Source organism: Sinohyriopsis cumingii, chromosome 5 (assembly GCF_028554795.1).
Source record: "Sinohyriopsis cumingii isolate HCF-2022 chromosome 5, ASM2855479v2, whole genome shotgun sequence".
Taxonomy (NCBI): Eukaryota; Metazoa; Mollusca; class Bivalvia; order Unionida; family Unionidae; genus Sinohyriopsis; species Sinohyriopsis cumingii.
In genome coordinates, this window is record NC_142965.1 from 82,949,346 (window position 1) to 82,963,333 (window position 13,988).

The following is a 13,988-nucleotide window of genomic DNA, read 5'->3' on the forward strand; positions in this document are numbered from 1 at the left end:
TTAGTAATTTCATTCATCAAATTATAATCTCCAACTTGAATGTCACCAGGTGGCCCCCAACAGTTTTGTCTTCTTGTTCATGTTTCATACCAAACAGAGGCTTCTGATATTAACATGTAGAATGTTCACTGTCCTTTTCTTGTTCCAAGAACTGCCCATTTTCAGCAACAGCTGTCTCATCTGCATCCAGTATTTGCATAGTCTAGTTTTAACATTTCTATTAAAAAAACACCCGATTCAGAACTAATCAAAAAGGTGCAATTCCACCATACATCTGTGCTTAGGGATGCAAGTTCCAAAGTTAAGAAATTTATGGAAATATTCAGAGCTTTCTGAAGACCGCAAACATCATATCTGCCAAATTATATAAAAAAATTGACATGCCCATGCAAACCGAGCGACCATGTTAGGAAAGAAACTCACATTTGGTTTATAACTGAAAGAAGATGACAGCATTCACGACCCCCTGGTGATGATCAGGTAAGAAATTATAAACTGATCAATGTAACTGATAATCCACATAGATTTTTAATAAACTTGAAGCTTTTAGTTTGTAAAATCGTGGGCGGGGTGGGGCAGAAACTACCAGGTGGAGTGGAGGTGAATACTATAGTAACATTTTACCAACATTTTGTAGCATATGGCCTTAACGTTGAATAAATATGGTAAAATATAAGCTCTGACAAAACCACTTACCAATAAATGTTATAGCATCAGGAAAAAATTTTAATAAATTTTGGGACAGATGATCGTTGATGGGAATCTTCATATACTTGAAATTCTTGTCATTTTCAAACATGTTTGGCACATTGGGAGTAACATTGAGAATGTATGTGATACCACACTTTTTCAGCTGGTTCAAGTCCGCAGAATTCTTGGCATTGCCAAGGTACAGATATGGCATAACTTCAACTGGGAAGTTGCTTGATGGAGAAAACTGGTTATCATTGTCGGAGTCAGATGTTCCATATGCCGAGTCCTCAGATATTTTTAAGTTACAAAGACCGAGTATTTCATCTGTATTGCCAGAGCTAGGCTCTTGTGATACGCAAAACTCTGGATATTGTTCCTTGAACGATGGATATCCACCTGTAACAGAAGACAAACAAATTATTACAAAAGCAATGTACATGCATATACAATGTTAAGTTCCAATGAAATGATCAAAGGTTGTTTTGACCAATTACCTTAGAATTGGATTAGTTTGCATAACATTGCTATCATATACATTGATTTTGTTGAATCAAATCTTTTCACAATAACTTCATCACCAAAGGTTAACCATGTGGTGATTCAATGAAAGCACAAAGCATCCACAGACACAGACCATTTTTTAAATTTTGCAGTGTGCATCAAGCACTCCAGATGTCTTTTATGTAGGAAAGGCTGTCTTGGATGATGCCAAAAAAACTTAAAAAACATTGTAAATATACTTTCTCCAAACTTGTCTAATATCCCCCCACCCCCCGAATAGTGGTATGTATCATCACTGATGTCATGAGATACATATCAGGATGTTCAAGACCCTATGTAGAAATCTTTAAAAAAATGGAGAGTTCCAAGCTTTCTTCCACACATTTCTGAGAGAGGGGTACTCTTGCTCTGGTGTCAATTTTCATGAAAACAACACAGGAACTTTGATCTGTCATGAGAATCAGTGCTCAAAGAAACATTTTTTCAGACAGACCTGGGCTAGTTAAGACTTCTCGTGAAAACTTCATGCAGATATAACTTTCAATTTAGATAGAACAGCAAGAGTTTCAAGAACACTGCCAGTACTGCCATCAGATCAATACTATTTTCAATTAGGACAAACTAGACATCTTAAAGACATTTTCTGGTGAACACTGCATGTCAATATGACTTCCAGTTCAATAGCAGCAATAACATTTCCAAGATGGCTGACACGGCAGAGATACTGGGCACCATATCAGGGCCATTTACATTCAGAACTACTTAAGACATCATATAAAGTCTTTGGATGGCCACATTAGATTCTGATCTGCATCATTTGTACTTTGGACCAACTTGAAATGATTAAAAGTTTTTGATGAAAACATGCTGATATTATTCTCTTCCGGAATACTGACCAGAAGATTACTAAGATGGCTGCTATATTGGATGTCAGATCTGCAACATTTTCCCATGATACGAGTGTTTTCAAGATGCCACAGTTTTGGCCTTATAGGTTGACTAAGAAACACAATTTTCATTTGGGACCAACTAGATATCATGTGAAAACCACATGCCAATACCAATTCATTGAGTGATATCAAGATTTTCAACAGGACTGTCATGGTGGCCATAATGGATATCAGATTACAACCATTTTCATTTAGGACCAACCATAAGCTGTTTAGTCAAAACACCATGTTAATAAGGCCATTCATTCAGGAAAAGTAGGTATAACAAAGATTGTCAAGATGGTCTTTGTGGTGGCCATATTGGATGTCTGAGCAGAACCATTGTCATTTAGGACTTGCCAGACCTTGAAACAGTTATCATCCAAGTATTAATAACAAACCCGAGTTGGAGTTCAGGCTGTAGGGAACAGTCCATCCTATAAGCTCATGTGGTCTATGGCCATTAGAAATAAATACAGATTTTACACTTCAATCAGACAAATAGGGGCCACAGTAAAAAAAGAAAAGAAAAAAGGTTAACTGTATTTCTTAAACTTTTCCTGCAAACTATAATGCCATCCAGTTGAGTTCAAGCTGATTAATGCATCCTCTGACAAATGCTTATTGCTGGCAAAGGTGTGAGCTTCGTGATTTATGGGCTATCTGGCAACTTGATCAACTTTCTGACCTAACGTCCATCACCCATCTAAATGCCACAATACATCATACAAAAAGTCGAATCTTCACAATTTCAGCATATTTCATTAAACTTTCAATGTAATTAAACGACTGACACTAATTCACATGCAGTGACCATCAATATTAAATGCACTGAATCTGCATGGTGAGCATGGAAAGGCTATCTCTCCCCTTATCAACCCGAGTAGTCTGGCCAAGATAACACGGTAGCTGACCCGATGGTAGGATTCAAAGCCACATAATTTTGGTCGCACGTACGGTACGCTAACGAAAAAGTCGCTACGGTTGAGGCCTCCAACTGTCACCTCTACAAGTTCAGTGCGGTTCATTCATCCAATTGTCACCTCTAACATGTAGGAGAGCACATCTGATCAACAAACATTTTTTAATCATCATGGGGGTCAACTTGGTCAAGCCACATTTGCACAAGTCTATGCAGCAAAAATAGCATATCCTTAAAAAACCGGTGCTTGCTCTCAAAGTAACAGCTGTCATATTCATTTGTTGAAATATTAAACCTGGATAAGCGAGACATGAGAGAGGTGACTGCATGCGTTTCCATTTCTGACGAAAACTCAAACTCAAATAAAAGTTATATCAAATCTCCATTATTAAAAATAATTAAGAAATAAGTAATTTATGATAGCGGTATCACTTTTTCACCTTCCAAAAAGCTGGGTCGGCATCCTTCCTGTTTTAATTTTTTGTAGAGCAGTACTACAACACTGCTGGGGTTCCCTTGGGGACCAGCGTCCGAGTCGTCATAAAGCACGATTAAACGAGTTTTCGATAAACTCTGAAATTTATCCTTTGCCTCATTATTCTGAAAAATACAAGCAACAGTTAGCTTTCCTGCCTTAAGCCGCCGTAACATTAAACTAGGTAAAGTCACGTTAATTGCTCCTTTTACATGACACCGTGTGAATTCGGCCTGTGACCTACAATCTAACACCAACAGCGAATCTCCGGTTAACAGCTCGTCTTTCAATTTTTCTGGACTAATACAGTCCTCGACTGACATTCTTATAGAACACCGGCAACAAGGCATTTGGTAAATGTAACTTTTTTTAGGGAAAATTTACATACGTAAATAAAAAACACAGCGCTAGCCGCCGTAGGGTTCTTGCCGAAATAACATGTCCCATTTCCGTTCTCAAATAAATCTGACCTATACACTCCTTGATCCGGTGGTAAAACTATAACACTGATATTTTCTTGTTTTATATACAATTTCCACGAACGTCAACTGTCCTATCCTTTCAGAATTAACGAAAGGTCTATAAAGAGCACCATCTGTGTGTGTAGACTGTTGTGAAACATATCTTTTCACAGAGAATTAATACTAATCCATGTAGATTTTCTGATCCAGATATAAATGGCGTTAGACCCAGTGGGAAGATTGACAAGTAAACAAACGGAGACTGTGATCTTTTGGCCAATCAAACTAGCTTAATTGAGTGACGTTTAACTAAACCCTGCCCACTTTGATGACGATTGTTTCCAAATATGGATCTAATTATGAATTAGAACACCGTTTTTCAACGTCATTTCCTGCCCTACATGAAGGTTATGAATGAGAGGCCACACCGAAGGAAATTTATAAATCAAGGAGTGGCCGTAAAAGGGGTTCAACAAGAGGAAAGTAAAATTATCGACCTTTAATACACGTATTTGGTGACATAAACTTAATAAAAAATTTGTTTAACAAAATCTAGAAAGGTTGATTTGTCCATAATTTCTTGTTTTCTCAGTTTGGATAAATGGAAACTTATACATGTTCAGGGGTAAATTATATATGATTGTGTGACATTAGCTCGTAGTGGTGCAATGTAAAAGTGAAAGAGGAACATGTATACGCATTTTTTTTTTTTTAATTATTCGATCAGCACCTAAATTAACGACGACCACGTAGTTAAAGGCCAACCTAAGTTAAAGACCGACCTAAGAAAGTCGCTGGCGACGTCCAATACAAAAACATAACAGTTTATGTTTTAGGTATCGTTTGAAAGATTCTGGAGTAAGGAACCATTCTCATTTTAATGATTTTTTTTGTGTGTGGCCATTTTCTTTACCAATGTGCATCTATCATTGTTTATAATTTATTTGACGTGTTACTAATTCAGCTCCCGAGAGAACATGATGGCGAATCCTGCTTCAAAATTTTATATAAAAACTGATAGTTTTATTTTGTGAAATTTAACTTTTCTTTGGCCAATACTAAGTCGAGAAAATCACGAGGAGCAAAAATAATCTAACTCATATGCAGAGCACAGAGTTACTTTTGAAAACTCTTCCACCAAAAATCACTTGTCAAGAACAAAATTAAGCCCATTATTTAAATTTCTTCACGACACAGTTTGCTTTTGCCTCGGTAAATACACTTTTGACCGCAAATAAGATGTAAACATGTAAACACTGTTTTGAAGAACACCAAAAACAGATTGTTTTACTACAAAGTGATCATTTATTGCCAACTTACCGCTGATTATATGATTTATGAAATTCAAATTTGGATAAATAAATTACATTAAATATATTTTCTTTTAATTTTTAAACCGTATTATCACCAAACTACTAACTTCAATAGCTTTACCGACTTAACCAATCAGTCAGCCAAAAATTAAAATATAAATTAAATAAATAAACTCGGGGTAAAGGATGAAACTATTTTTTACTTGCAATGTTTGTAAAAAATATTGTATACAACTGAATAATGTAAAACATAGTATACAACGGAATAATGTAAAAACATTGTAAACAACGGAATAATGTAAAAACATTGTATACAACGGAATAATGTGCAGGAAAAATCTACGAGGAACACCAATTCCGGATGTTCTGGTTGTGTAGTATAAATAGTTATGCTAGTGACACTGCATCTTTGATCTGGATATATCCATTATTATAGGTACCACTCACCCATACCATCACCACCCCCAAAAAATGAAAACATGCACTAATTATCTTAGACAACTGAGTAAGAACTATATGCATGGAAGGCATGAATGTAACAAAGCGACAAAAGCAAGATTGTGCCAACGTGAAGCATCAATGTGCCAAAGAGACAAAACACCAATGCAACAATGTGACAAGGCAACACAAGAATATTGTGTAAACTTGAAAGAACTTAGGCTGGTTAAAGTGCAAAAAAGGCATCAAAAGTAGGCAATAATTATGTCGCTTTGTCGCTTCAATCTGCCACTTTTGCATGATATTTTTAATTCAGTGTGTTGTCTCTTTATGTTGTTTTCACTTTGTCGTGCATTAAAAGCTTTGTTGCATTGGAGATTTGTTCGGGTTACAAATTAACAATACAACAATGTGACATGACAGAGATCAGCCACCGTAAGAATCTTAGAATAGTAATTTGTGATGATGTATACCTAACTGCTATTTTGGTTTTTTCTTATAAATTTGTTTTTTCTTTGTTCTTTTTCTTGGTTTTTTGTTGTTTTGTTGTTATTGCTAATTTGGTTCCTGTTACTGATCGTGATAAAAGTTATGGTTGTGGTGAGAATGTAAATAATGGCGATAATCATCATTATACTGCTGCTGCTAATACTACTACTACTACTACTACTGCTGCTGCTGCTGCTGCTGCTGCTAATACTACTACTACTACTACTACTACTAATAATAATAATAATAATAATATAAATCGTTGCCTACAGTCTAAGACTGCATTTATAATTATAGACTCACCTAAAATTACCATGTCACAGATAATAAGAGACAATCCTATCCGGACCACTTACTTATCGTACAAGAGATTGTTCAGTTGTATGTCAAACGAAGATAATATGGGACAATCCTGTCCACATCACTTACATATCGGATATAGCGGCATAAGCTTATTCAACCGTATGTCAGGCGAAGATAAGATACCCATCCTTCCTGAACACTAGATGCAATGAAGATCCGGTTTCTTATTACTTCATGTATGCAAAACCTCGTGTATATATCTGAAACAAATTACAACATATCTATCTATCTATCTATCTATCTATCTATCTATCTATCTATCTATCTATCTATCTATCTATCTATCTATCTATCTATCTATCGATCGATCGATCCATCTATTGTCATCATCGTCTTTCTTTTTCATCCTTTCCCTCCAACTCACTATAACATGGAGGCACGGTGGCTAAATGGTTAGCGTACCAGACTCATGACAGAAAGAGCACAGGTTCGAACCCTAACATCAGATTAGTCCGTGTCGACTAATGTGGTGTGTCCTTGGACAAACACCAAACCAAGCCAACCGTTATCATCTCGGAAGTTTGTATTGTTGCGACTCTATGGTCTTAAACTAAATAACAGAAAAAGCAAAACCAACAAGGTTAGTAAAATTCAACAAATAAATTATTTGCCTAGAATACAAAGTGAAATTTAAAATAAAAGACATACAGTATTGTGAATTAGATCCCAAATAATCCTAAGTCCAAAAGTATGGAGTGTTCCGAATGAATTCCAGTGGTGTTCGAAATGGTTTACAATCTTGAATGTGCTGATCTTCCAATAGTCTTGAATGTGCCGATGTACCAACAAACTTTCTTTATCACGCTTACATTATCCAGAATGTCTTTGAATGAGTCTGAGTTTTAGTCCAAAAGCTAGCGGGCACTATGGAATTCCAATGAATAATTCCTCTCAAATTATAACTGAGCACAGCAGTAAACACTTCTACAGACTAAAATTAAAGGAGGAATGAATAATTGTGTTGATCTCAGCCTTATATATATCCCCACTTGACTTTATGTCGCAATATCAATTTCTGAAGAAGAAAAAAAATCTCTTGATCATCTTAATGGAAAGTTACCCCAAACTGTAAGCAAATTCGTTTCTAGAACCTTCTAAGGTCATAATCGAGGATGGGTCTTGAACTCAGAGTCAAGTAAGCATCTATTTCTGACCCACAAACAAGACAGAAAACAGATACACTCTTAACTCTATCCTCGGTCATGGACAAAGGTCAAACACAAAATACAAACTAAACACACATAACAGTTTGCCAAATTACTGTGAATTTATTTGACATAAAGTATTGTGGTTTTGCAAAAGATGATATTTCCAGCAACCCACATATGTCCATATGCTTTGATGGCGGAGAAAGAGGGTTGTTGTTGCCATTGTTGTTGTTGTTATTATTATTATTGTTATTATTATTATTATTATTATTATTATTATTATTATTATTATTATTATTTTGCAGATAGCTCACAGTATGTCACTGGTTAGTAAATTCCATGGCTGAAAGAAATCACAAATGCATTGAAATGCATTCTTCTTGACCAAAAATTGGACCAAATGCAAATGTATTAAAGATTAAAATAAAGTAATCATCAAACGTACTGTCTGGACCCAGCGTCTAACTCGACATTTAACCCTTTAGCCCCGTAAGTATAAATGGGAAGCACTTTCGTCCAAAGTGCAGTGCCCGTTAAGACGTTTATGGAAAAATGACTAGGGAACGCTTAACTAATTCTGAAGTAATAAAAGCAACAGTTTCGATTAAAGTGATCCTGAACTTTCACCTTTTGACCACCAAAACAATAAGAGGAATGCCTCCAACAATTAAGTGCATTAAATAATATTTTGCTACATTTAATGAAGAAAAGAATAGAAGAACTAAGAGCTTGAATAATCACGTGGAAACCAAAATCATGAGTAAGCTTTGTCCTAGAACCATTGACTATCCGAATCAATTGGTTACTGCTTCTCCTAAAGTGCAAGTGACCTTGACCTTTGCTAATCCGACCCTCATGTCTTTTATGAATTGGCGTTACTCAGGAGGTACTTGTACATGAAGATTGCTAAAGAATGGGTGGAATATTTGTTCTGAAATTAAGTACCACAAAGTTAAATCCAGCAAGCTTGATGTTAAGCCTTATTAGACACCAAATACAATGGTCAGTCTGTCTTAGAACTCTGATTGTAAAAAAACATCCACTTGAAGTCTGAATTATAAAACGGAAAATAAAATCACATTTTCAACTCCACGGTCTTGAACTTAAACCACGAGTCTCTCATAAAAGTAGAGTCCACCTGAGATTTAAAAAAAGAAAATGAAAACTTGATTTTATTATGCACCTGATGTTTGACGATTCCACCCGAAAACTATACACACCGCTGAGACTTGTGTGAATAAGTATATGTGCCAAAATTTGGAATAATATAACTATAAGCATAACTAATCTGATACGAGTCTGATGAGTTATAGCGGAAAACACATGACAAATGATGTACTCGTCTCTCTAGGGACTTGCATATTGCACTCGTCTCTCCTAGGAATTTGCCTATCCACAAATGAATAGTCCTATCTTTATAGGCCATATCAAGCAGGCGCTTCGACTTGAGCTCCTTGGGTTCCATATATCTTCTGGACAGCGGTCCAGTAACAGACTTAGCAAACGCGGGGCCCGATTTGGATCCTTTTGGCGGGGCCCCTTGGATTTACGCGATGGGCACCTTGTGAGCACGTCATTTTGGAAATAAACGTTTGAACACGTTTTATATGATATTGAACTTAAAATTTTCTTCCATCGCTTAAAAATGAATTTCTTTCTATAGATATGTTTTAAAAATTACTAAGCCCGTAGCCCTTGTGAGCGCGGGGCCCAATTAGTCCAAGTCGGTTAAATCGGTCTAAGGCCGGCTCTGTACGCGGTTCATAATCGAGTACCCACAACGTCAGTGGGTTACCTCCACCGGCTGTATTAACACCACAACCACGATGCTGGAAACGTGTAGGCAAAATGGAATCCGGATAAAACCGTAGTCTCTGATAAAATTAACACTTAATTTATATTGCATTGACTGTGATCTTTGCTCTTATGTGTATCTGGTACATTCTGTGACAATATTGGATTGTTATCGGACTGCATCTACCACACCCATATCACCGTTTATGCATTGCATATTAAGATCTGAAACTACGGTTTGTAAACTAATATGTAGAAATGAATTACAATCTTGAATGTGTCTAAAGATAGACGAGGAAGATGTAATTATCTCTAACGCTGTATTGTATAAATTCACAGGTTGTCGTGTGACTCCCTGCTGGATATGCACCCTGTACAAGACAAGAAATATAATCGGGCGCATTCATGCGTACCCACCACATTAATAAATACATGATAAAACTAGAGGAATGTTCGCCTTCATTTAGAAGAGAGGTCGTCTCTATGCCTTGTTCAAGGGGCTGTAACATTCTCTTTATTTCTTTCTCTGTCATCCTCGTGTCCGTGGCCGTTATCGCCTTTGAAGCAGCAGTTACTTTTTGTTTTTTCTTTGGCTCCTATGACATTCTTGACATCTCTCAGAGTAGCTTTAACTGTATCTTCTAAAGCTTTCTGGAGAACACTTGAAAACGTTGCAACAATTGTCCGTAACGTTGCGGTTTTTCTGTTTCGGACAAATTTGTTCGATCCACCAACGATTGTCGCCCTTTCTGTAAGTGTGACATCTTTATGAGATTAGGTTTATATCCATTGTTCGTACCAACAACCAAGCTTAGTTACAAGTACGTTTTGTAAGGAACTAAAGATAAATTTCTTCCTTCCATAAGATCCAGGGGTACAGATTTGATGTCCTTCCAGAAAAGGGCTGTTCTTTTAATAGTCACCTCAAAACTCCTCATAAAAGAGTCTCAGCAATCGGCACTAGCAGTGGAGTGTAACGACTTTTAACAACGGTCCCATCAATGTGGGAAGAAATCCTCCTTGTCGAACGTGCATTTTCTTTTCTTTTCACTGAGTGGAATTTTTTTTCTCACTATCTGGCGAAGGATCTGCTGATGTCTTAATCTCTGTATCTTGATCAAAGAAACTGCTCTTTTTCAGACGTGCAAACAAAGTTCTCACATCATATTGATGATTGCTTCAGATTCTTTTTGAATGATGTATTATCATATAGGAATATTGACTTGGGAAGTACTGAAACGACACCCCAGTGTTTAGCTAAACGACAAGTGATAGCCTACTTTCCTTTCTAGAATACATCTTTGGACGTCGAGGATGATGTGAAATTTTAGAGGAAGACAAGTTGCCTCAGAGGACCTGAAGTGAATCTTAACCAACATTTATTTTATTGCAGAATTCATCTCAACTGTTTGTTGGGATGTCGTACCAACTTATCTTAGACACGACTGGTTGACGAGGTTTTGGCAACAGGCTAAATCGTGCCATTGCTTATGGTACACTCATGGCCAATGATGCATTCGTCTCTCATAGTATCTGCCTACCTACAGATGAACATTCATATCATTATAGCACAGCTAAAGCAGGCGCTTCGACGTGAGCCCCAAGGTACCGCATATCTTCATTACAGCGGTCCATACTCCTTGCAACGGGTTACCTTAACAGTGAATATTAACACCACCGCCATATTGCTGGAAACTTGTGACAAAATGTCAGCTGTACTTTTTGACAGCTCACAAACTTGATTTAGATTGTATTTAACTGTGACCTATGCTCTTATGTGTATTTGGTATATTATATGAAGATTTTGTAGTGTTATGGGATTGCATCGACCACACTCACGTAGCATTTTAAGCAGTGTAGATCAAGGTCTGAACTCTGCGGCTTCAAAATAGGATTTAGTGGGCCGAGGGTAGACAAGTGGTCTAAAGCGCTAGCCTTTACTGATCGCTGCCACTTCACATCTGTCCGCGTAGGTTCGAAACTCGGGCTCAGAGTGTGGGTATGTGAGAAAGCTGCCAGTGTCCTTACGAAAGGAAAGCAGCGCAAGCGCCACCCTTGCCTTCCAGAACTACTATCGCTAGATGCGTGTTCCATGCATCATCTATTTAGATTTTGAAGCGCTCAATATTCCAAATGAAATCTCCGTCATCAATCCAGCGCAAAGCTCTTATGGCATTTCGATGGTGAGGCGTTGTCATGCGAAAGTAAAAAAAATCAATGTGCCAACAACTGGATAATATACCTTTACGACAACAACATCTACTAATACTGGCAGATTCAGCTGTCTTTGTGAAAATGAAAATTGAAAAACCAAAATTGAGAATGAAACTCGAAAACGAAAGGTAAAAAAACGAATAATTAAAAATAAATTTGAAATAAATGAAATGACAAAAAGAAGAAATTGAAAATTGTATTTGAAAAAATAAAATTACAGATGAAAAGTGATGAAAAAAATCGAAATTTGAAGGAATATAATTTAGAAATGAAAATTTAGAAAAGACATTTGTAATGCAAAAGTTAGCTAGTGCCTGTCCTGACACGAGCGTTCGCACTTCTCTATATCATGTTGAGTGTCTGTAGAAGGGTATGTTCCATGTATAGCAGTGTATAAGTATGTCTGTCTCTGTATCAACACTCCCACGATTTTGTCTCTTTTAATTCTTACAGTTTCAATCTACAAAGATGGAAGAACTTAATTCGCCTTTTCTCCTCATTTCACTGATACAGTTTCAATCTGTGACGATGCGAGAGCAATAATAGATGGCTCGTCGAGTCACTTGCAAGTTGACTTCTAACAAGACTTCTGGCGAAAGCCCAGACTTCTCCTATCGAAATACAAGTCCAGATACTTTTTTTGTGTCTGTCAAGAGATTGGATATTCCGCTTCCGAGTATCCACAACGTCAAAGAAAATGAACCTCAAAGACAGGAGAACAGAGAGAGAAAAGAAATTATACCATTAATCATTATAAACAAAAAGGTAACTGGACGACAGTATCCCAAGAAAGTGAAAATGAGAAACAGAGGAAGAAATGTTAGAAACAGAAGAAGAAGAAACAAAAGAATAAATGTCAGTGAAACTATTTTTAGAAAAAGAAAGTTTAAAAGAAGTAAAATTGAATCTTCTATGCGTATTTAAATTTCATTGTTATTGCTATTTAAGATAATATACCTCTCTCTATGCCTTGAAATTTTTCTTTTCTTTTCTTTTTCTTTTGACTTGCTGGATGGTAGGTGTTGGGTGTGTTGGATACTAAATCGTTTGATACCGTATAGATAATATACTCAAACACTTTTAGGGATAGAAACAAAAAATTTGTTAACAAAGTATAAACGCTCTATGTGCAATGCACATCTGCATTATAATATAGTTAGGCCGTTTTTAACGTTCAACATAAAAATGTCACGACCTTACAGTAAACCTTAGATTCACGACAAATCCAAGGTGTGTTTGACAAAGTAGTAAATTTAATTCAGTTTGAAAATGAAATTAAAAATTAAAAATTATAAAGGGAATCATAAAAACCAACGATGGAAATGAAAAACTGAAAATGAAAGTTAAAAAACCTAACTTGAAAAGACATTGAAAATTAAAATTACTTTTAAAAAATCAAAATGAAATTGAAAATGAAAATATAAATTTGAAAAACTGAAGACAAAATTGGAAAATGAAACCTGAAAGAACTAAAACTGAAATTGAGTATTAGCAAACGGAAATTGTAAAATTTAAAAAAAAAAACAGAAAAGAAATTTAAAAATAAAATTTGTACACAAAAATTTAAAAAGGAAAATTAAATACGGAAGTTAAAACGATACAGTTTTTTTTTAGTTATCCCACCCCCCATTTTTTTTTTTTTTTTTTTTTTTTTTTTTTTTGCAATTCAATCCTTGGTTAGTAGGTGTGAGGTGTTTGTAACTCAAACGGCCTGCTGGATAGTAGGTGTGGGATGTGTTGGATATGAAATCTCTTGGTACTGTATAGTGGATTAGTGGGCGATGGTCAATACAAGCGGTATGTTGATGGTATAGTGTGCCCGGCGGATAGTAGATAACTTATAGTAGATCAGTGGATGATGGTGATTCCAAATGGAGTAGTGGCTAGAAGTTAATTGGGTGTTAGGTATTTGATTAGTGTGTGTCGGATAGTAAATAACTCGATGCTGGTTACTCCAGACGTTGTGTTGATGAGTGTAGTGTATTAGGGAGGTAAATATCTGCTGTTCATTTTGGTTTACTGTTGGTTTCTTTTGTCTAATTGGTCTAATATTTTTTAAAAATTTCCAGCAATACTTAAAATCTAATTGATCCAGTATTTGTCTAGTGTACCATATACCATGACCAATATGGAATTTGAATTTAGAGCAATGTTTCTATGTGTTTTTTGAATTAGGCCTAATAGAAACACTGGGTTAAAACATATACTGCACTATATTTAGAATTATATAAGATCCATTATCGTTTGA

At 36.0% G+C, this 13,988-nt stretch overlaps 1 protein-coding gene across 1 annotated transcript in view; it reads right to left on the minus strand.

Annotated features, from left to right (window-relative positions):
* Window positions 1-13,988, minus strand: part of LOC149799635 (dual specificity protein phosphatase 6-like) — a 41,747-nt gene that overhangs the window by 12,196 nt on the left and 15,563 nt on the right. Inside the window, exons 5-7 of the mRNA XM_089958229.1 lie at window positions 7,233-7,394; window positions 3,486-3,645; window positions 697-1,089 (exon numbers count right to left, since the gene is read on the minus strand). Of these exons, the coding sequence (XP_089814355.1) occupies window positions 697-1,089; window positions 3,486-3,645; window positions 7,233-7,394 (715 nt within the window). The remainder of the gene's footprint in view (window positions 1-696; window positions 1,090-3,485; window positions 3,646-7,232; window positions 7,395-13,988) is intronic.